Source organism: Oratosquilla oratoria, chromosome 24 (genome assembly GCF_046742065.1).
Source record: "Oratosquilla oratoria isolate Oo_2021 chromosome 24, ASM4674206v1, whole genome shotgun sequence".
In the NCBI taxonomy this organism is placed as follows: Eukaryota; Metazoa; Arthropoda; class Malacostraca; order Stomatopoda; family Squillidae; genus Oratosquilla; species Oratosquilla oratoria.
Window position 1 is genome coordinate 45,556,845 of NC_134800.1, and position 25,076 is coordinate 45,581,920.

Here is a 25,076-nt window from a genome sequence, read left to right on the forward strand (position 1 = left end):
GAGGAAAAGGAGTAAGACAGGAGCAGGAGCCAGCCCCCTCTTGGCACCTTCAGCTAGTGAGTGGCGGACGCAGCCTTCCACGTGTAAGGTGACGAAGGGAGTCTGAGAAAGGGGGTAATTCTAATAATAACAATAAAATATAGAACAAGTAGTCGGTAGCAGAATTAAGGATGACAACAATGATAACAATTACCAGAACTACTGAATGTGTACATATACACACATCGCACACACACACATGTATATATATATATATATATATATATATATATATATATATATATGCACATCATTATCTTAAACCCTAAGGGGGAGGCCCCTCCACCTGGTTATGCATTTGAATCAGACTCATTACCACTGTTACTTTTGCTGTTGCTGCCCCCACCCCCCACCTCCTGGCCTAAAGGTACTGTGAATGGCTGGATAGCTCGTAGCAACTGCAGCAACCACAGATTTCACTCGTAAGCAGCCCAAGGCGACTTGAGAGCCTAACGAGCTTTGCCCCCCTCCTCCCTCCCTCTCCCCCCGTCCCCTTCCCAGTTGCATCACGCGGCCAAGGGACGTCATCACCCTGTGACGTCACACTCCTGACGCCAGCGGTGATGTCATCATTGCATAACAATGGCGCCAGTGATGCAAATACGGGACCCAAAAACAAGGTTTGGCGTCACACATATCTAACAGCATCGTCACCACTAATGAGTGACGTCACCAGGGGGTCGTGACGTCATTGTTGCTGCTCCGCGCACCGTCCTTCACCTATTGGGAGTTTATTATTAGCGTCGTTGTTGATGGTTCTCATGTTCTTGTTTGTGTCGCTCGATGCAGTGCCTCCCCCCACCCACCCTCACACAAGTGTATTGCTATCATTAGTTATGAAGTTGCATAACCCTCACTTTCGCCTGCAATTCGACTTACACACACACACACACACACACAGGCGCACACGCACACCTTACATGATGGTGGATGAGAGAACACTCGCGTGCACATAAACTCGATCCATCAACTGTAACTCTCTCTCACACACACATACACAAACACTCGTGGCGCAGTGGTAGAGTTCCTGCCTGCCACTACGGCGGTCCAGGTTCGAACCCCGCCAAGGGCTGAAATAATTTCAGCAGCGCTGCGCTGCGGGTTGTTACTCCAACTCTCGTGGGCGGGGAGTTGTGTCTGTGTGTGTGTGTGTGTGTGTGTGTGTGCGCGCGCGCGCGTGTGTGCGTTTAAAGTTACAGCACTACCCATAGATCGGTCATATATGAGCTCTGAGCTCTCTTCCGGGAGGATAACAGCTGTCGACCACGAGTCCAACACGTGACCCAAGACCATGGTGAAACACACAGAGACACACCCTCAGCCCCAGAGTCACCGGCAACAGTTCACTCCCAAGTTGACCCCGTATGTCAGTCCAATAGGAAATTTGATGTTTCCTGTTGGGTCTTGCGAGAGGAGGATTTGCTCTGTGTCTTTCGGCCGTATCTATACTGTGGCACCTGGTGCCGCCACAGGACAGCCTTCCTTCATCACACGGGAATGCTGGACAACAGACCAGGCACAGAATCAGCTATGATGAACTATATGCACAAGTACCTTCCGAAATGATGTGGTTAAAGAGGTGAGAAAAACATGAGAGAGAGAGAGAGAGAGAGAGAGAGAGAGAGAGAGAGAGAGAGAGAGAGAGAGAGAGAGAGAGAGAGAGAAGAGAGAGACGAGGGAGGTGGAGGGAGAGAGAGATGAAGGACAAGGGAAGGAGAGAGAGATGAGGGAGGAAGGGGAGGGAGAGAGAGATGAGGGAGGAAGGGGAGGGAGAGAGAGATGAGGGAGGAAGGGGAGGGAGAGAGAGATGAGGGAGGAAGGGGAGGGAGAGAGAGATGAGGGAGGAAGGGGAGGGAGAGAGAGAGAGAGGGAGGAGGGAGAGACAACGAGAGAGAGAGGGAGGAGGGAGAGACAACGAGAGAGAGAGAGAGAGAGAGAGAGAGAGAGAGAGAGAGAGGAGAGAGGAAGAGAGAGCAAGAGAGCGCGTAGACCAAACCATGTCGGCAACACGCGTTTCGGCGTCAGCAGGTGAGGAGCGTTTATCGAAAACTGTGACCCGAGACGTGTTTTGTGGTCCACAAGGGGAGAAAAATCACATAACCCCCACCCCCATCCGTACCGTGGGGCACGTTTCCTCCCCTCCCCCCAACCCCCCGGGCTACCGTCAGACCACCTGGAGTGTCCCTGTGGCAGACCGATTGTCAACGAAAGACTTTACCCCATCTGATCTCACACAACACCATTCAACTATCTTCTGACGCCAGACGATTCCATTCGGTTCTTGAAACACCACAACAACACCGTTCCAGTACCTGAATGAAATCGCCAGCTGTTAACCAGAATAAAGCCTATAACGCGAAGCACCGGTGGGGACGTACCACCCTGAGACTAAGGGGCCATTCTGATGGGTGGCAATAGCAAACCCAGACCCTTCCTTGACCGGCCGACCTGTGTGGCTTCCGAACTCAAACGCAGCCCTCCTCCAGGCAGTACAGCCTTTCACAAAAGTACCTCGCGGTTTTGGTACCTCATTAAGCATACGTCCTGGTTAGCACGACCACGACGGCGCACGAGCGCCTATGGTCGCCACGCGTGCGGTTTGTTGCAAGGGCCTCCTGCAACCCGAGGGGGGAAAAAATGTCGGGTAATTAGTGAAGCAACGTAAAAGCCTGAGGAGAGGCAAGAGAAATGCATTGTCTGGGCGATACTGTTATATATCCAGGTCCTTTCCAAAGTCTTAGACTTTTTTTTTGGGGGGAGGGGGGGTTCAATTGATACGAAGGCATCGGTATCAGGTATCAAAAAGGAATAATAATAATAATAATAGTAATAATAATAACAAGAATATTAAAATTTATATATACATTTTTTTCTGTTGAAAAATACAGCATACTCGGCGTTAGCAATCGTCTTTTTAATACTTTCAATCCTTCTCGCTATTTTTCTTTATGTAGGGGGAAGGGAGAACACTACATTACCAAATTAATCCATGTTATATATGCTGTATTTTTCAACAGAAAATGTCTTCAAATAAAACCTGCTCCTTAAATTTACTAATATATATATATATATATATATATATATATATATATACACATACACTATTTGCCAGTATCTATCCTAATAAAGTCCACCCAAACTTACCCTAATATAAACTAATGTGTTAACCCATTTTTATCATATAATCGATTTCAAGGCAAGACAATAAAGCATACATGGAGCATGGAGGCCATCACGTAGCTGCTGTACAATACATAAACATGAATTGTTTATTCAAAGGCTGGACTAACATAAACGCACACACAATTAAACTGTGTACACACAACGCCATCCGTGTGTGCTAATCTAGTGTGCTTGCACGTACACTGTGAATATGCACGTACATACAAACACACACACACGAACACAGACTTTCATATGTGCGATCAATTCGAAAATATTCACCAGCCCTACAAAATCAACAACATAGACCAATTATTGATTGTAATGACAGTATTGAGTATATTGGATTGACAAATCAATAATTCTGTTTGTGAGGGAGGTCCAGATCCGAGAGGCTGGTATTCGGTTCCCGGCACGACAATAGCGGCGGCGACGACGCGTGGTCATTTCGAGCGTCAACATGGCACCCTGTATCACAACGTTATTTGGCACTTGAGCTCCACTTAGAGATATGAGGCACTGCATCCGACACAGTGCAGGGCTGGGCCGGGCAGGAAGGAGAAGACTGCGACAGGATATCTGCTATCGGTTGTTGTTCTACTTAATATTACTCACCACAACCACACGTCTGCTCCGCTCTCCATCATCACTATCACCACCTGGCACATGAACATATACATGCATACGTACGTACAAACATAACACATATACAAATACCAAGTTTTTTCTCCCTTATAAGGGAGGTAGCCAAAGCCTCAATGCATAATTCCACTTCCACTCATTTCACCCCCACCCACTCCACTCCTCCCTCCCTCTTATTTTGGCTCCTCATGGATGACGGGTCATCCCTGCATCTCCCCCGTTGCCTTGGGTCAGTGGCAATGTAGCGAGGCACAGCACATCCACAGCAAGGCCGCTTCATTTAATTGACAACGCACCCTCTCCGTCCCCTCATAGAGAATCCTTCTTGTACAAACACATTGTTTTCATATGGTTGGAGGTCATGTATGAGCAACTGAGAAAAGAGAGAAATCCCTCGAGAACGCATGAAATTAGACTATTAATTGAAACAGCACACTCTTGTAGGATTTAACATTACACAGCGACATAAGGATACAACACTAAAGTCTAATATATATATATATATATATATATATTGTACCAGTAATCTGCGCCTCGCTTTGTGAAGTGGAACACCGGTTAGTGGTATTGGTGAGTGTGACCAGATAATTACATGAGGAATGTAATAATCAGAGCCTACCCCCAGAGAGCTAATTAGGTTTGTTCGCCGTGGTATATGCACTGCATGACGAACTAGTTCATGTTTTTCAAACACAAAGCCAACAGCTTTAACTCGTTAGCAAGTTTCTGGTTAACTTCTTTTTAGTTAAAAAATACCCTTAGCCAGATTACCAATATACCACGATAAAGTGAAGATTACACGAAATATGAGCGAACAAAAATAATCGTAAAAAGAAACTACCGACCTTCTGACGGTATATTTTAACAGCATTACTGTATAACTGACAACAAAGAACAGGGCAATCTATTCTGTCACACTGGTGTACTAATAGAGTGGTCAACGAATGGAATAGACTTAGTTACCATCTAGTGAGCGTTGAAACTATCTTGTTTTAAGAAACGGTTTGACAACTTTATGGATGGGTGGCAGGGGGTAATAGACATGGAACTACCTAGTGCAGGCCTTATGGTCTCTTGCAGTCTCCTTCATTCGTTCTTAATGCCACTTGTGTGGCACCAGAAGCTTCTTACAAAGTGATTATTACATCTAAACCAACACGTCATATACTGTAAATCTGGAAAACATTCCAGGCAAAACCACATATATCTATTTACCAAGAGCCTTTCCCCTTCATATCGAAGGTAGCCAAATGAAAGGCACGTACCTATATATAACTTCGAAAATATCTGTAATCATCAATAACAATTATTTGTATTGCAGCCCCGACAGCACAACATTATTAAACTGTGGGACTATAGCTTTTCGAAGTCCTATGCCAGACGTTCTCAAAATTTATTGCTTAGTGGCGCACTAATGACATATCTTGGACTTTGACAGCGCACCAATTCTGCAGTCAGCGTAGTGTAAGTTTGGTACCTATTCCAGTGACAGAAATACACATTTGGAATAATAATAGTACGAATGTGTGCGCACATAATAGTAGTAGTAATAATTACATATCTATCCATAATAATTACGCGGCGCACAGTTTGAGAATCAAACTTATGCATTAGAGAAAATGGTCTGACGCTCTACCCTGGCATACGCGATAAAAAACGTGGACATGTGTAGTTGGCACTGTCTATTATCTGTTATGACTGTACTTTTGTTCAATAGTGTATTACTGTAATATTCTTTGTATTTGAATATATGATCTTGTCGTTTGTTTTACATATACATTCTTGTTCATTTATGTACAACTTCTTATTCATTGTTCCACATAATCGGTATTCGTGCATCATCCAAATGAAAAATTTCTAATTAGATGATTAGAACACAAAATCAAGACCACAAATCGTCAGAATACTAATCTAATCCAACCTGTGACCTAGAAAACCTGTGTATCTCTACCAATGCACATTTCTAATTCTCCGCATCTAAGTATGCCATAAGGCCTACACTAGGCAGTTCCATGTCCCTTATCACCCGTCATCCCTATCCAACCAATAGTTTCAGCGCTCACTACATAGTTACAAAGTCTATTCCATTCCATTACCACTCTGTCGATACACCAGTTCTTGTGTACGACCTTCTGAAATCTAAATTTGTCCAACATAAGTCTATTACTAAGAGTCTTGCCCTGCTGTCTTAACATGATGACCGGTTTCGTCCAGGCAGCACCGGGAACAAGTGCCCGAGAACGTACAAGAAGCACTCCAACTTCCTCCGAGGACCAAATAAGGCGGCTTTTGTCTTTCGAGAGGCGCTTTCCCTCAAAATAGCTCCGGAGGGTCCTTGACATGCTTTATTCTGGCTACAGCCGTCTGGCTATTCTATTCGTCTCCCTGGCACCCCCTGCAGCGCCGATGGACCACAGGGTCAGTGTGGACCCGGTCAGGAGCGCACTGACAGTGTGACAGTGCTGATGGATAGCGTGGATACTCGGCGCTGAATTCAACATTACCAACTGCCTCATGCCGCGCTGCACGAGGCTCAGCGTGGACCCGGCCTAGGAAACAGGGCTCCACGAGCGTTGCTCCTTTCCTGTTGACTAAAATTAGGTGAAACACACACACACACATGGAGTTGGGTGTAAGATCACAAGAATACCCACAGATCAGGCAATATATGAGCTTTGAGCTCATTCGGGAGGGTAATACCTGTCGATCAAAAGTCCAACACGGGATCCAAGACCGTGGGGAATCACACACTCACACAACGCGAGCATCATCCAGTTCCGTTGCAGAACTTCCTGTCAGAACCCCCCCTCCCCGACTCCGCAAACGGGCACTGACCCGACCACGTCTATCACCACGTCCCTGAGTTCTCGATTGTGTACTGGGCATAATCACCAAACACTACGGGGTTCTCGTAAGCCAAATTCAACCAACTAAAGGCAACAAAGGACGCATGGATCTCGACCCACGTCGCCACAAAAACGAAGACAATGGAGAGAGGGAGGGAGAGAGAGAGAGAGAGAGAGAGAGAGAGAGAGAGAGAGAGAGAGAGAGAGAGAGAGAGAGAGAGAGAGAGAGGGAGAGAGAGGGAGAGAGAGGGAGAGAGAGAGAGAGAGAGGGAGAGAGAGAGAGAGAGAGAGCGAAGTAACGACTGCCGAAGGTACAGTACGGAAAATAAAACCAGCTGCAAATGTACTACGAAAAACAACTGAAGCAACTGAACTGGAGTGATGCTGGAGGAAGTCGTCTAGGTGCGGGAGAAAGTTCGGGAAGAGGGAGGGGAGGAGAGGGGGGAGAGGAATGGGAGACGGTGAAGTAGGAGGTGGGAGGGAGGAGAAGGGTGAGGGAGAAAGGGGAGTGGCGAGGAAGTGACTGTAAGGTGAGCAATTTAACACATTAACATTTTAACAGGTGAGCTATAAATGAGGCAGTCTCCATAATGAAGACTCAAAAGAAATATATTTTATAAAAACATGGGAAAAATGCGAGGAGAGACAGAGAGGGAGGGAGGGATGGAAGGATGGAGAGAGAGAGAGAGAGAGAGAGAGAGAGAGAGAGAGAGAGAGAGAGAGAGAGAGAGAGAGAGAGAGAGAGAGAAACTTAAAACATTTCAAACAATCTCCCTTCCCCTCCCCACCGCCCTCCTTCCCTAAGAAGCCCGGCCACCCCGTTAACCGGCCACCCATCCCTAATCTCCCTCCTTCCTCCCTGAACATACTCCCTATTCCCTAAACCTTAATACCTCCCTAATGCAGTCTTTTACTCTTCCCAACGGACTAATTCCTAGCCCCCACCCCCCTAGATATACACAAACATCCTCCGACGTTCCGTAAGGTGGTTTCCATACAAACCTTGGTGGCCATCTTGTTTACAAACCTACTGGAAGCGACTCAAGCCATTCTCATTCTTCGTGTGTGTGTGTGTGTGTGTGTGTGTGTGTGTGTGTGTGTGTGTGTGTGTGTGTGTGAAAGAGAGAGACCGTTTTATGCTCATTGTCATGACCTTTTACAGACGCACACACACGATCCCCTTGTCCAATGGGAAAAGTAACGGCTTACAGTGTTAATGAAACCGACATATCCTGAGCAGGGATCGATCTCGGGACTACCTCGTTGCGAGACCTCGACGCTAACCACGAAGCCAGCAAGCCGTGTGCGTGCGTGCGTGTTCGGTGATTTCATTGTGTGGAGGGGAACCACAGGGGGTGGGAGGAGGTACAAAGGGGGCCGCGTGAAGGAGGAAGAGGAGGAAGAGGAGGAAGGAAGGAAGGAAGGAAGGGTGAGAGGGGTTAAAGAGAGGGAACAGGTGAAATAATAAAAAAAAATGAAAGAAAGAAAAAGAAATAGAGGAGGAGGAGGAGGAGGAGGAAGTGGATGAGAAGTGGAGTAGGAGGAAGGAAAAGTTATGTACCCCTGGGAATGCAATGTGCAATGGGAGAAATGAAAAAAAGGAAGGAAGGAAGGAGGAGGAGGAGGAGGAAGAACAGAAGAAGTGAGTGGTGGAAAACGATGAAGAAAAGTTGGAGCAGAATAAAGAGGAGGAGGAAGAGATGGAGAAGAATAAGGAGGAGGAGGAGGAGGAGGAGTTGGAGAAGAATAAGGAGGAAGAGGAAGAGGAGTTGGAGAAGAATAAGGAGGAGGCGGAAAAGGTGTCAGGGAAGAATAAAGAGGATGAGGAAGAAGAGGAGTTGGAGAAGAATAAGGTGGACGAGGACGAGAAAAAAGAAGTTTATGAAGAATAAGGGGAAAGAAGAAAACGAGGAGCACGGGAAGAATAAATAGAGGAACCAGAGAGAAGGAACAAGACTTGAGAAGAATAATCCGATAAAAAAAAAAAAAAAAAAAAAAAAAGAGAAGGAGCAAGACTTGGGCATACGTAAGGAAGTGCCTGAAGGTGGGGAAGACGAGACGACAAGCGATGAGAAAGGGGCACAGGAAACGAAACGTGAAAGCGAAAGAGCAGCAGGATCGGGGAAGGGGGGAGGAGGGGAAATGAAAAACGGCAGCCATGAATAAACAAACGAGAAAGGAAGGACCAAGAAGAAGAAGAAGAAGAAGAAGAAGAAGGAGAGAGAGAAGGGAATATGGGTGAAAGGAAAAGACAATGGCAAGAATGAAATGCAACAGCGAAGAGAGAGGTAGACACACACACAGGGAGGGAGGGAGAGGGAGAGGGAGAGGGAGAGAGAGGAGACAGAGAGACATACACTCACACAAGAATTTAAGAACAAACTAGATGTTGCAAGATACATAGACGGGTCACTACGAGCACAGCCCCCCCTTTCCGTATAATACAACTAGGTAAATACAGAGAAAGAAAGAGAGGAGAGAGAGAGAGAGAGAGAGAGAGAGAGAGAGAGAGAGAGAGAGAGAGAGAGAGAGAGAGAGAGAGAGAGAGGAGACACACACACACAAGAATTTAAGAACAAACTAGTTGTTGCAAGATATAAAGACAGGTCACTACAAACATAGCTCCCCTTTCCGTATAGCACAACTAGGTAAATATATATATATATATATATATATATATATATATATATATATATATATATATATATATATATAGAGAGAGAGAGAGAGAGAGAGAAAGAGAGAGGGGGGGCGTTTAGTTGGACGCATGGGTGGGTCCATGCACGAAGGAGATCTGGTCAGAGAAAGTTGGCATTTAATCCCCCGCTTCCCCTTCCCCCCCAGGAGTGCCATACACTCTCCGGCTCAACTCCCCCCCCCCTGACGTACTTTACATAAACGATTCGGGTCAGAGCCACCACAGCGAGGCGAGTGTGACTGGGGGATCCGATCACTTAAGAGGTATAATGTAATGGGTATTGTCTTCATGGTCCACGACAGGACCACCCTATTCCCTGAGGGACGATACGGCCTCTGTGTATTTGTATTTCTGTCTTCATGGTCCACGACAGGACCACCCTATTCCCTGAGGGACGATACGGCCTCTGTGTATTTGTATTTCTGTCTTCATGGTCCACGACAGGACCACCCTATTCCCTGAGGGACGATACGGCCTCTGTGTATTTACATTTCTGTCTTCATGGTCCACGACAGGACCACCATATTCCTTGAGGGATGATACGGCCTCTGTGTTTATAAATGCATGTATGTATGTATTTATGTATGTATGTATTTTAAGTGTTGTATATATGGTGAGAATTAAGTCTGAAATGAGCATAACGATCTAACCAGAATAAAATCAACTGCACTGGGGTACCTCGTGACAAGCTGTAATTCCTTATTACCCCCAGGGGGTGTTGCCAAAGGGGCGAATGAAATCATCTGGCGGCAGGGAAAGGGGGCCAACCAACCCATTAGTTAGTTTTCATTTCGCCTCGAAGAACTCAACACTAACGAGACTTCCATCTCCGTAAGAAATAAAAGAAAGGAAAGTAATGAAGGAAGGAAGGAAAAGCGAAAGGAGGAGGGAGGGGGAGGAGGAGGGAGGGGGAGGAGGAGGGAGGGGGAGGAGGAGGGAGGGGGAGGAGGAGGTGGAAGAGATGGGTGGAGAGGAGGTGGACGAGAGGGGTGGAGAGGAGGAATAGGAGATGGATGGAAGGGAGGAAGAGGAGGAGGAGAAGAGGAATGGAAGGGGGAAGAGGAGGAGAGGGATGAAAGGGAGGAGTGGAATAGAAGTGAGGAGGAGGAGGAGGAGGGGGATGGGGATGGAAGGGAGAAGGGGAAGAATGGAAGTGAGAAGGAGGAGGATAGGGATGGAGGGGTGAAGGGGAAGAATGGAAGTGAGGAGGAGGAGGATGGGGAAGAGAAAGGAGAAGAGAGGAGACCGAGGGAGAGGGAGAGCGGGGGGGGGGGAAGATACCCACCGAGGGGAAGGTCTCCGAAATCGTGGAGAGTTCGGCGAGAGGAAGAAAGACTCGGAGATTAGAGAACCAAAGTATTCAGGGCAGGGAACGGCGGGAAAATAACACGGAAGACAGCCAGAGGCAGGCGAGGGAGAGGTGGGAGAGGAGGGGGAGGTGGGTGGGGAGGGAGAGGAGGGAGAGGAGGGAGATAATGGGTAAGAGTAAACGAGGAAGAAGGTAACAAAGAGAAATAGAAGAGAAGATGGGAGGGAAAGAAAAGTGGACTGGGAAGGAGTGAAGCTAACAAGGTGGAAGGAGACGAGGAAGGGAAGGGAAGGAAGGTGGGAGACGAGGGAGGAAAGGGAATGTGGGGGACGTGGAGGAAAAGGAAGGTGGGAGATGAGGGGGGAAGGGAAGGAGGGAGACGGGAGAGGGGAGGGAAGGAAGGTACTCGTAAGAGACGGGGGTGAGGAACGAAGGTGGGGACGGGGGAGGGGAGGGAAGGGAGGGTGAGAGGAGAGGTAAAGTGGAGGGAGACGAGGGAGGGGAGGAAAGGAAGGGTGGGAGACGAAGAAGGGAAGGTGGGAGGAGACGAGGGAGGGAAGGGAAGGTGGGAGAAGACGGGGGAGGGAAGGGAAGGGGAGGGAAGGGAAGGGAAGGGAGGGCAGGAGACGGGGGAGGTAAGGGAAGGTGGGAGGAGACGGAGTCGGCAGATACTATGAGAACGACGCAAAACCGGGGGAAGAGGGGGGGTGAGGTGGTGATGCGCGAGCTGCCGCAGGAGATGATTATAACATTCCTCCCTCCCCTCCCCTCCCTCCCGCCCGCCCTCCCGAAGTGCAGCAGAGCCTACAACTGTTCGGTACAGCCGTGCTCGAAGTCCCAACGCACCCCAGTTGGTCGGTCTCACCTGTACAAGGGAAATTCTTCGATGCTGCACGATAGCGAAACGAGATTGTGGACAAGGGAAGCAGCGCTGATGAACTCCAGTCCATATATGTATATATATATATATATATATATATATATATATATATATATATATATATATATATATATATATAATATATATATAGATATAGATATATACACACACACACACACACACACACTTCTGGTTGCCACAGGGCGATTTTATTAAGCAGAATCATTCCACTGTTTCAAGATCGACCCCATCTTGTTCCAGTCGAACACGACGGCAGTTATCTCAACACAATTCTCCTCTAGTTTGAAAAAAAAAAATGTGAACTTGTTAACATAAAGGCAACCTCCTACTATCAAGTTTCAATTGTTTCATTTATAAACACTGCTACGGATTTTTTCTAGAAATGTGACAGTACACCAGGAGGCTCCTAACACTGGGTCCCAGTACTCATCTAGTAACGCAATGCATAAAATATATTATATATATATATATAAATAAGGATCCGGCCTCCATCATGTGATTGATATCCATTGCTAAAAATATTATTCAATATTGTGCTACTGAGAATCATGACATCTCCATACTTATAAAAAATCTCCAAGTAAAGGGGAAGAGAGAACAAGGGAGCAGAGAAGAAAGGTGGAAGTAGGGAAAGAGAGAGAGAGAGAGAAGTAGAGGAGGAGGATGAAGAGAGAGGGAGGAAGGGAGAGAAGGAGAGAGAGATGTATGGGGGCAGAAGCCAGGTAGGAGTGTTGCTATAAACAAGTGTGTACCATTTCTTTTCCAAAGCTAGCCACAAGATCATCACCATCATGCAAACTGACAGCAAAACCAACTCATGCAATGCTGCTGCCACCTTTCCATCAAGACTGAGCCACAAAAAGTGGACCAACAATGGCCCTGAGACTCTGAATTTAGTCAGTTCGGTGAACACAAGGACAAACATTCATGAAGCAGTTATAGCTAAGGAGCTTGAGCAAACCCTGTCACCTTCTCAAATATGCACAGACCACTAGGGCAAACGATCATCACTAATGGATATTAGGGACAAATATGAAGACCAAAAATTTATATAAGACAATATCAACACATCACGACAGCTTGATAGCATTCACTGAATACCAAGATAATATCATAATTATACAGTCCAATACAATGACCAAAGTAATAGGCAATAAGAACTTAAAAAAAAGACCTATTCACATCACATTCAAACCTCGTAACACCTTCCCTCCGGTAACACTGTATTTTGATAAATACATTTTGAATATTTCTCCTCCATCTGTGGCTAAATGTATTACAGCACTGCTCCACATCGGCATATGTACTAGTAATTAGTAACTAGTACTTCAACCTCTAGGTTGGCAACAGAACCTGAACTATGGGTATCTTGTTCAATGTTGAAGGAAAAAACAAAATCATGCCTTGAAACATAACTGTGCACGTCTATATAGCATATCATGATGGACACCACTGGCATTTTGAAAACAGGTACCCTGAGATAACAACCCAAGCCTGCAGAAAGCAAATTCCCTAAACCTGCCACTCATCCACGAAAAAACAGTGCACAACATCTAATTCAGACAAGATTATTCTTCTGCCGAGCAGCAAGTGACCATGCGTGTGCGTGCATTTCCTTAATTGTAACATTTTGGGTTGGAACTATGGTCAAGTGATCCTGTTTCTACATCTCCATGTATCAAACTTTGTTTTAAAATCACTCAACACTCATGTGGAAAGCTAGGCATTCTCACATCTTTCAACTAATCATACTTTTTAGTTGTTGTTTTTTTGCAATGTCCTCATGATCTTTCATCTCAGTACTCCCTCTAAATCCCTCCCCTTCTCCATTTCACAGATAACAATCATATTACCTTTTTTTCTATGTTCTTCTACTGTGGTCAATTCCTTTTTCTAATCTTCCCTAATACATAGCCTAGTTGCTGCCTTTTATATTCTATTTTTCTTTTCTTACATGGTGACCACATCTACATTATTATAAACTGGGGCATATCAGATTTTCAATTTATTTTTTTTCATATCCACATCAATATAATCAAATGTCTCATGCTCATATGTATCTCCAATATTCTGTTTATAACTTTTTCTGGCAACAGATCATATATAATTAAGACTCCTAGGTCCTTTTCTATTGTTTTTTTTTGCAATTATTTGATCTCCCATTACATAATGCCATGATAATATCTTCTTGCTTTGGCCTATTACCAAAATTCATGCATGTCTTTGCATTGAATTTCATCCTCCACTCCTGTTGTTAATAATACCGAAACACAATTTCCAGTAGAGGCCTCCTCTCAAAAATAATCATGGAGAGGAGAGGAGAGAGAGAGAAGAAGAAGAAGAAGAAGAAAAAAAAAAAAAAAAATATCACTCAGCCCATGTATCAAGGACCTAACAGTAACAGCGAATATCAACAATAAAATAAAACATACAAAGGTTAGTAGCAACCACTGGCTTTGAGAGCAGAAACAATATTTACAGTCCTATGTAGTTCTTAAGAACCTCACAGCATAGTTCTCTGCTATCAAGAAAATATATGACACCCTACCAACTACATGGTTCAAACCATCAAAAATAACAACAGAATGCACCAAATGCACCCTAAGTGAAAATCTACATTGAAACCAAAATCATCATCCCATTGCATCACATGAAAACAGCAACCCCAAACACATTACACAGTTCCATTACACAACATGAACTCAATCATCTGCTTGAAAAAAAAAATAATAATAATAATAAATAAATATTAACAAAATAAAAAATAAATAAATAAAAAATAAAATAAATAAAATAAGTAAGGTACCATACTACTCAAACATCTACAAGAACCTACAACTAGCACCATGCAGCAAGAGCTAAATAAAAAGAAAAGAAAAAGAAATGAAAAAATATAATGATAATAACATGCACTCTACTTGGCCGAAGTCCTTGAAACATCAGCCTCACAATGAAATCCCTTCCACAACAAAGAGCCACATCAGCATGTCTACAGTCAGGCCACCAACCAGCTTTAAAACAATACCAACACAGAATAGGCCTAGATGCAATCACCACACAGAGGACACTGATCACCTTATCGTACAATGCCCTACTTGCCTTTCCTAGACAACACAATACATATTCCTTGAGTGTCTTGTGGGTCAATCTGGTGGTTGTTGCCAGTTACTAGGGAGCCATGGGTCTCCTAGAAGAGCCCCTGGGGCAATTGATTGATGGATTGAAATACAAATAGGCTAATGACACTGACAAGAATCCAAAGTTTCTTCTCAAGAGATTAATGAAGGGCCCAAGGGCTATTGGCAGTCGGAGAAACTCCAGACAAGTTTTTTTATGATTATCATTACCATTGATGGAGATCAAACACAAATGAACAAAACAACCTTGTAGCAACCACAACAAAGCATTAAGTGTTGTCAAGTGCCAATAAAGTGAAAAGGGTAAAGATGTACCATTATCCATTTTCAGAGGAACGGATCTTCTTTCAACAAAAAGATATCTGCCAGCACCATTATCTGTTCTCTTGGAGAATGCAGAAGATTTAGTGACCTTATGCCTAACTGTCGAGATCTTGTTCAGGACCTGAGTGTGGACAGCAAAAACAAGCCCGAAAAGGTCACAGTTCCAGGTTTGACTCTCCTTAAACATTCCATTTAAAGCATGAAAATCATCTTTTAAAGCATTTACACAGCTTAACACAAGTCTTTCTGCATCCTAAAAGGAATGGCTTGCACGATAAAATGAACTTTCATTTATCATACAGTGACCTACTTTACCTTCAAAAAGAATGTCAGGAAAGGCACCTGTTCAGACATTTTCTTAATTTTCTCCCACTTCTAAATATTATCAACAAAATCAGTTGGCTGTGAACAATAATAGCTAGAATTGAATATATGAAAAGGCAGTCCATCTTAAAAGCTTTTCTTAATATGATTTTACCAATTTTCATTTGGCACCGCCCAGAAATTATGGTTCTATTCAACAGCTGTCACATAAACATTCAATATAGCTGCTCAGGAAAAATATATGGCTTAGTAATCTTACTTCAACAGTCACATTGAATGGCCAACTTCCATCAGACGAAAGTGATAAAATCCTAGACCTCATGTCCTTCAACCCACCCATGAAAGATCAAACAATGAATATCATGAAAATAAACAGTGGCAAGTACAAGCTTCCGTAAACATGAAGAAACACTAATCATGTTATACAAACATGACATAAAAATCATACTCCACACATTTACAGCATAGTTCTCTGCAATCAAGTTCTTAAATGTTCCTTTTTTCTGTCCATATTTTGTACCCATAACAGCTCTGAGAATGTTTGAGTGTCTTATTTTTTCCTTGACATAAGGTCCTTTGTGCATGGGGTGAAGGTCATTTGGGTGTTAAAGGCAAGGCCCAGCATTTTAAGATTTTTAGTCAGCAGCAGAATTTATCTATAAACTTTGATTGTTCAGTAAGTTTTAGATTCATGGAGGCCAGAATATATGGACTTGTAAGAAGAAGCATATATTCTGGTATGTGCCAGGCATAGGTCTAGCTTGTCAAGATATACTCAGATGTTTTGGCTGTTGTAACTTTGATGCTGCCCTATTATTGTTAGGTTATATGTGTATTTGAGCACTTTTGTGTTGAAATCCTGACTATGGGAAGGAAGGTTGCTTGTGAACAAGTTAAATAGCAATGACAATAGCAATGGTATCTGAGGGGCCACATAATACCTTTAGATTCTTAATAGGGCTTCTTCTGAAATACTGCAGCCTCTACTAGCAAAGAAATCTGTTAGCCATTTCTACACCTTGACAGTATTTGTCTTACGACAATTTGGAATAACAGATCAATCAATTAATCAATCAGTATGAGACAACATTTTACCAAGGAAAAAGAAGGACTAGACCAGTGGTTATCAACCTTTCTTGGCCATGACCCATCTCTAAAATCCTGATGCCCCCCTGTGACATATAATTCCTATTATTCAAACACACAAAATCACAGATACATGTAATTACACATGTACTCATCGAAACCCTGATACATATATATACATATGTTATTACACATGTACTTATCAAAACCCTGACCTATCCAAGACTGGAATATGCACCAGTAGTATGGTTCCCACACAGAGTGAAGTTTGTAAGCAAGATTGAGACAATACAAAGGTTAGCAACCAAACTGGTCCCCAGCCTGGCAAATAATCCTTAAGAGGAAAGACTAAAAGCACTGGGTTTACCAACTTTGAAAGATTGAAGAGAAAGAGGTGATATGATTACACTATTCAGGTAATTGAAGGGGATAGATGGCATTGACAGAAGAGATCTCTTGATAGAAGACGGGAGGGCTTTAAGAGGTCATGGAAGCAAATGAAGAAAGACAACATGTCGAAAGGATGTAAAGAAATACAGTTTTCCATACAGATGCATAAATACTTGGAATAGCTTAGGAAGTGATATAGCCCAAGTTCAAACAATACACAAATTCCTCTATACTACAATTAGATACACACAAATATCTTTATGTATGCATACAGTATATGCATCATGTGTTAACTCACACACTGACTAAAAAAAATCAAATTGGCCCCCTGTGGGAACCACTGGACTACACAATTTTTTTAGTCAACCAAAGGCGCTTGGACTGTCAATATAAAGAGTACTACACTTACCCAATGGATCCAGCTCTCCTCTTCCTGGCATCTATACTGCCTGCAAGGGAGGAAAAAAAATTGTTTTAAAAATCTATTTATTTTAAAAACTAACTACTGTGTATCCTTGATGTTTTCCACAAAATCATGCATATACATATATATATATATATATATATATATATATGTGTGTGTGTATGTCACCATCAATCAATCTGTTGCTCCTGGTCTCTCTTATATATGATCTGCGGCCTTCTGGTACTTGGTAAGAGCCTCTGAATGGGACCAAAAGTCACGATAATCATTAGATACTAAGCATCATATCTAATACACACTATCCCACACATAAGACCTTAGAATGAAAGCAAATAAGAAACTCAATATACTTAAAACACTTGTAAGTACAGGATTTGGACAGCAGGAAGAAATACCAATAATTACATGTAATTCATTCGAATTACATATAATTACGCAAAGTACCCAACAATTAAGAAACTGCTCCCAAGGATTGGTGCCACCTGCACGAGAACCGGTGGTCGGGATATGCTGTGGCTGGTTGGCCCCAAACTCTTGAAACATTAGACACCATCCCTCTAAATCCTTTCTTCCCCGAAAGGACAGGGTCCATCTGGCCAGGATGCAAAGTGATCACCATCCAGCCCTTCAAGTTACCTGAGGAGGCTGGATGATATCATTGCAGACAACTGCCCAGGATGTTACATTGTACACAATCACGCATGCCAACAACATAATATACACTCTGTACAGTATAGGATTTGTGGGAAAACCCCGTTACAGTTATGGCATTCCTCATGGAGAAAGGACTGCTTGGGAATGACAACAACAATTATGAAAACAAAAACTTGCTATGACACAAAATAAAGCACTATGGATAACTTTCTACAGCAAAGCAACAACAATAGAACATATATGCTTATATTCCTTGTGGAGCTTTTTCCCCTTATTTAAAGAAGACAAAACTTGTTATCCAAAACCAAAGAAGACAAAAACTTGTTATCCAAAACAAAAGTCCTTCAGACAAAGTGCACATGAGAATATAAATAAGCAACATGATCCAATAATGAAATGAAAGGTATCACAAATAATAACCATCATAAGCATTAATTTAAAAAACTCAATTCTGCTCACCCTAATAAAAAAAAAATTATCACTTCTGATTACCACCTGTTCAAAGCAGAAAACAATATTCATAATTCATGCTACTCTATTTACGACTTCTAAAATGACTACTTCATCCACAGAATTAATGTAAGTTGTTGTGACACATTCAATCATCCATGCACAGTACAACAGAAGGTTTTGGATTTGATCATTGAAGCCTGTAACCTTTAGGTTCTTCAATCCTTCAAACCTTGACATATTTTTCTTCAGCTCTGTCCATATTTCTGACCACCTAGAAAGCAGACATTGATATGGAAACTGGGAGTGCTAGACTGGATGAAGCTTCTTCTTAAAGAACTTACTAGAAAGACGAAAGACACCAAGTATCCTTTCCATTACTGACAACATTATACAGTCAACTTTCATCTATCCACAGATTTTCAAGGATAAGAGCAGCCCCAAGTATGTATTACTGGACAATATAGCACTAAACAGTATGTACTTATTTCAGTTTCACTTACAGAAGTACAGGGCCTCCAAGACTTCACACTAAACCGAAATAGTGCTTTAATGGAAAGGTGCATATAGCTGAAGTCTAAGAATGGGAAACATTATCTACATCACAGAATCACTCACTCAACTAAATACAAACAAAATAAAAATGGTAGTTGCATTATGCCAAAACATACGTATACCAAAGGCTTTTTCCCCCTTACAAGGGAGGTAGCCAAAAAACAAAGGCCACTCCCACCCATTCCATCCCCACATACTCCACTCCCTCCCTCTTGCCAAAACAACAATTCAATAAATGTTAAATGACAGAATTATGGGATGTGAAATGGTGCATCTATAAGCAACCAGCTGACTGATTGTATGTCTGAATTTAACTGTTGGATGACAAGCAGGTAGATGAGACACTTGGTGTAGAATATATATATAGTTCATGTGGGAAAAAATACATGCCAATGTCAATTTCCTTAAAATAAGAATGATGCACTTTGAATTCATTTATGGTCCTAAATGTTGGTCATTTTACTGTGCTGTCAACATTTTCTTGGATGCTTGGTTACATTAATAGTACTGTATATATAAATGCAATATTTGTTCAAGTAATCAATCATTCTGCCCCCCTCCCCACCTCCAACAACAATCTAAGAGAATATGTTGAGAACTTCGGGTGCAGTGGGAATAACAAAACTAGATATTTACTGCATTTCTGTGGTGGGAACAGCTCCTTTCCACAACAATCTGATCATAATGTTGCACATTCATACTTCCTGTCATGTCCCTAAGCAAACCCAGGTTTAGCATCAGTACAATTTATGTTATCTACATGCTTTGAGTGCTCAACATTCTCACAACCCCTATCTGCTTTTATTTGCAACCTAATTTGAGAATTCTAGAGCAACAGGTGACTTCCGAGTGAATAAGTTACATACAAAAGAATAGAATCCAGTGGCCTATTTTGTGAGAGAATTGTGAACTGTGCATGCAGTGTGCCCTCAACAAACATTTGCAGCTCTTCATTACTTGTGACATTCGTATTCACCTAACCCCTGGAAACAGTAGTGTTATTTGTACTGGGATGACTGTAGGTCATTACAGGAGAATCTCTACAAAGATACGGATACAACCAGTAATGGGATGTGAATGTCAATGCAAAGAAAGGACTCTTCCTATCTAATACAAGTATTCATTGAAAAATAAACACAGTACATTCTTCAATATAAAGGGATTTATTTTGCTCAATGAAAATACTTGACCAATCTGACAGACAGACATACTGAGCCTGTCCATTTGATATGAAGATGTCAGACATGATACCCATATAAAGAATAACTGGTAAGATCCTCCCAATCACAACACCTAGCTGGATCCCCTGGTTGTTCTTCCTGTATAAATCCATTCATCCTCCAGTAACCCTGCTCCCATCCACACCTTCATCTGACCAGAGTAGGTTTTGCATCTGTATCTCCAACAAAGAATCTAGATCCCACCCACCTTAGTTTCAATCCTCAGTGCTGAACTCGCTACTACTCTTGCCACCTATCCCCTGCCCTATCTTTTATGATCATCACTGACTCAAATAACTGAGACATGAAATTCATTCATAGCTTGTCTGAATGTTCTCCCATTTAAAATAAATTTTCTCTAGTTTGGTGCCATTTCATGCTGATATTCCCAGCAATGAGTGAACCAATAAGGCAGCTCGGAATGCAGCGCCAAACCCCTTTGATGCTTCTACCTTACTATCATATCAGACTTCTATCTTATTCTCAGGATCACATAACAGATAGTTATTAACTTATGACTTATGTGACCACTTAGTCATTATTACCACTACAACAAGGATTGCAAAATTTTGAAAATGTATTTTAATTTGCCGGTTTGGCACAACATGGCTACAAATGCCTCCACACACAAACACCAGGAATTTCAGATTTGTAAATACTGCACTACAAACTCCGACTGCTCAGAGAAAGACATGTATTAAAATTACTCTTGATTTCTATACTGTGGTGGGAGTAGAAGTGTAACAATTCTTCATTGATATGTCCTATACACTTTGAATTTCAGTTGGCTACCTTGTTTAAAAAGGAGTATGTCCAGGAACAGTAGAAGACTGCATTGTATGCAATCATGCACACCAACAACACAATACACACTCTATAAGGGATTTGTGGGAAAACCCCATTTCAGCCACAGCATTCCTCTGGGAGACAGGACTGCTCAGCCAGACAGTCTAGGGAACGACATCAACAACAAAAACAGAAGAGAATTATCAAATCCTTCTTCCAGAGTAAAATTAAGTGGTTTCCATGACGAAGAATGTTTTAAAGTTTCACAAGTTGAATCACTTGGGTACTGTATAATTGCATGGATGTCATCCACATAGTGAAACCATGTTATGGTACTTGCTCAGGCAGCCGAAGCCCCTCCTGGGGTTAGGTGCCACCTGCGTAGAGCCAGTGGCCAGGGGTATTTGCCGCTGTTTGGCCTCCAATTCTTGGGGTTGGGTGGTGGTCCCATGATGAAGATGCTGTGGCACCCCCTGAATCCTCTCTTCCACAAAAGGACAAAGTCCACCTGGCCAGACTATGATGCGACAACCACCCAGCCCTTCTAAGCTACCAGAAGAGACTGGATGACCACATTTTGGACAAATGCCCAGGATGTAACACTTCACCCCATACTATTCAACACGTCATGGAAGACTGCATTATACATAATTACGCACGCAAACAACACAACATACACTCCATAAAGGATTTGTGGGAAAACACCATTTCGGTCATGGCATTCCTTGAGGAGACGGAACTACTCGGACAGACAGTCTAGGGAACAACAACAACAACAACCAAGTCATGGAATTAAAAAAGACATCAGCAAATGCCGAGGAATGACAGCACATTAATGAAATCTTGACAAAATTGAAATCCTGAAGATTGCCATTAATCAGTTTAAAAGAAAAGTTGAAAAAATAATGGACAATTGCCGACAATGCAGTGAAACAACCACTAAGATTATACTTCCAACCAACAACACCACAACTCTAGCTCTGGTGAAAGGCACCAGTGGTGTGCCAAACCAGCAAGACCATAAAAGAATTTACAAGATAATAAAGCCACCAAGCCTGAGGTTTAGAAGATGACATGTAAAGGAATCATCAGTGAAATGTTACTGCAATGTTCACAATACCACCACTATTGCAAGTGCAACAGACCTGGCTAGCACCAACCACATCACTGACTGGAAAAGCCAAGTTAATCATCAAAATAACACAATGTAAGCACAGAGCCTTTATTAGCATGATGTCCCCTTTTATTTCAACTTTATCAAGTGCATAATCATGGTACACATATCTGAGCAATATGAAAGGATATTGAGGAATTGTCTGGAAGAGCTGTTATTTGAGGGTCAAATACTATAGAACAGTGAAGACCTACCATGACTTACCCCCTTCATTCCCATCTCTCACCTGCCCCTTCAGAGGCTTCCACATACTTTAAGTTTGTATTCCTCATCCCTTTACTTGAAAAAGTTCCAATGGGGAAGATAATGTGCATCCTCAAATTTACTCTGCCAAAATTATTGCCAGATGCCATCTTCGAACACTGCACAGGATAGTTAGTAGAAGGACTATTGCATGTCATGGGTTTTGGAGTCACTGACAAGATGTCGTTCCTTAGCCTGTCTGGCCAAACAGTTCTGTCTTCTTAAGGAATGCCATGGACGAAATGGAGTTTTTCCATAAATCCTTTATTGAATGCATATTATGTTGCTGGTGTGTGTGATTGTGTACAATGCAGTCTTCCATAATGTGTTGTATAGTGTAGGGTGAAGTGCTGCATCCTGGACACTTATCTGTGATGCAGTCATCCAGCCTCTTCTGGTAGCTTAGATGGGCTGGATGGTGGCCACACTGCAGTCTGGCCAGGTAGATTGTACTTTCAGGGGAGAGAGGATTCAGAGGGTCTGGCATACAGCAATGTGTCATCTTTCAAATTGTTGATGGTGTAGTGAGTGACATGATTATGGATATAATTACAGGGGCTGGCGTCTGGTGGTTGTGGAGGAAGAGAAGTGAGTATTTGGGTGCTGTTTTGGTGTTTCTTGGCATGTGTGGGTGTTTTGCTATGTAATGTAGAGGGTGTGCTATGTTTGTGGAGGCTGCAGCAAGTGTTTATGTGGCTCTTATGTCAAGGTGATACTTGACTTTGAGGACTTTTGATTCATAGTGTAGATAGTCTGTTAGTTTGTACAGCTTGTAATTGTCTTTAGGGCTTTGTTTTGTATGGTCTGAAGGGTGCTGGGGCACATGGCAGTGGAATTGGGGGGCCATGCGGTGGTCCCATAATTCATCATTGAGTGTATACATTGTATATTGTCATAAGTTTCTTTGTTTTCTCCAAATGTTGTCCTAGATTGATTTCAGTGCATTAAGTCTAGGTCTACATCTAAGTATGCATTTTGTGGCAAAATATGCTAACACTGAGTCTACACAGGTGTCATCAATCCCTGGGAACAGGTTCAGTTACCAAGGTGAGTACCACTGATACAAGTTGCAATGCCAGCATTAGAAAGAAAAAATGAATAAATAAATAAATAATAATAATAATAAAAAAATAAATACAACAAAATAAATGAAAAAATAAATATAAATAAAATAAAATAAAATAAATAAATAATATATATATATTAACAACCACAATGCACTTTAATTCTAAGCCATCAACATCAGGAGACCCTATGTGGCCACATGCAGAAATTGAAATGCGGTACTCCCGAGGACTTGAACTCAGTGATCACATGACAAGTGCCGTAGTAACTAACCAACTACGCTATCAAGAGAAATATAAGTAAAGCACAACTTTTCTAATATATTTGTATGCTCGAGTTACATACACATACATGAAATTTTGCGTTCAACCTATCTCCACTATGATAGTACAACTGGAAGTATACAAACGTGGGAAAGTATTTGTACAACACTGAATGGGTCCCAGTGATTAGAGATACATTTTAACAACCACAATGTACTTTAATTCTAAGCCATCAACATCGGGAGACCCAATGGGGCCACATGCAGAAATTGAAATGCGGTACTGCCGAGGACTCGAACTCAGCGATCACATGACAAGTGCCATAGTAACTAACTATGCTATATAAGAGATATAAGTATATATATCCTTCAATTTTGGACTCGGAGAAATCAGCGGTTTGGTGGGCATGGAATACTCTCAAAGACTGAGAACAATTTTTTTTCAATCCATGGACAGTTAGACATGAGATTTTATATGGCTTGAAGATTGTTCATGCTAATGTATCAGCCCCGCAGGATGAACTATTTGTTTGACCAACAGTGAAAGCCACAAGGGGCCATGTATCATAAGATAATTCACAGCCAATCAGACCCTGATGTCAGATGCCATTTTTGTTCAACCCGTGATAGGTTAAGTTATGGAATCCTTTACCAGCTGATGTGGTATCTTTTGACAGCATCGGTTCGTTCAAGCATGCTCATGAACATGTCTTGGGGGATTCATTGTGCAAATATTCCAATTACCAGCCAGTAGTTATCCACTATATATAATGCACCCTCTTGTAAGTTCAAAATTGTTCTGTTATTTTAATTTACTATTAAAAACACTGTGTCTTACTACATTGCTACTGGCCCAGGATAGTGGGCAGGACTCAGGGATGACCTGTCACCCACGAGGAGCTAAGATGAGACGAAGGAAAGGGTGGTGGATCGGAGTGGAATGGGTGGGAGTGGGTATGTGCCTTTCGACTTGGCTACCCCTGTTATGTGGGGGAAAACTAAAAAGCTTTTGGTATAGATTAAAATTACTGACTGACAAATCTGCAATGTGGATTCTTGTGTCTTCTATCAAGCTGTATGGGGAGTTTCCCACACAGGATAACATAGTTAATTATTTTCCAAACTTATTTGGATAAAGTATGGGGGAGTGTCCTCTATGTTTTCGACACAAAAGAATTTATTTTGACGTGTTTAGTACTAAATGGGTGCAGTAGGAAAATGTGTTAGTGGATGTGAACTCCAAGATTCCTATGTCCACTTGAATAAATTTAATTATATTTGAGGATAAATCTGTTTACTATATTCTATTTTGGTAGAACTATATATTAATCTTCGCTTCACGGGCCTTTCTAGCATAATAAATTTCCAGTCAATTTCTAATAAGT

General features: G+C 42.4%; 1 protein-coding gene across 2 annotated transcripts in view; it reads right to left on the bottom strand.

Moving 5' to 3' along the window:
• The window catches only part of tgo (Aryl hydrocarbon receptor nuclear translocator homolog tgo), a 434,151-nt gene that overhangs the window by 408,361 nt on the left and 714 nt on the right, over positions 1 to 25,076 (bottom strand). For both annotated transcript variants that reach the window (XM_076208032.1, XM_076208031.1), the window contains exon 2: positions 17,268 to 17,303. In XM_076208032.1, the coding sequence (XP_076064147.1) occupies positions 17,268 to 17,303 (36 nt within the window). The remainder of the gene's footprint in view (positions 1 to 17,267; positions 17,304 to 25,076) is intronic.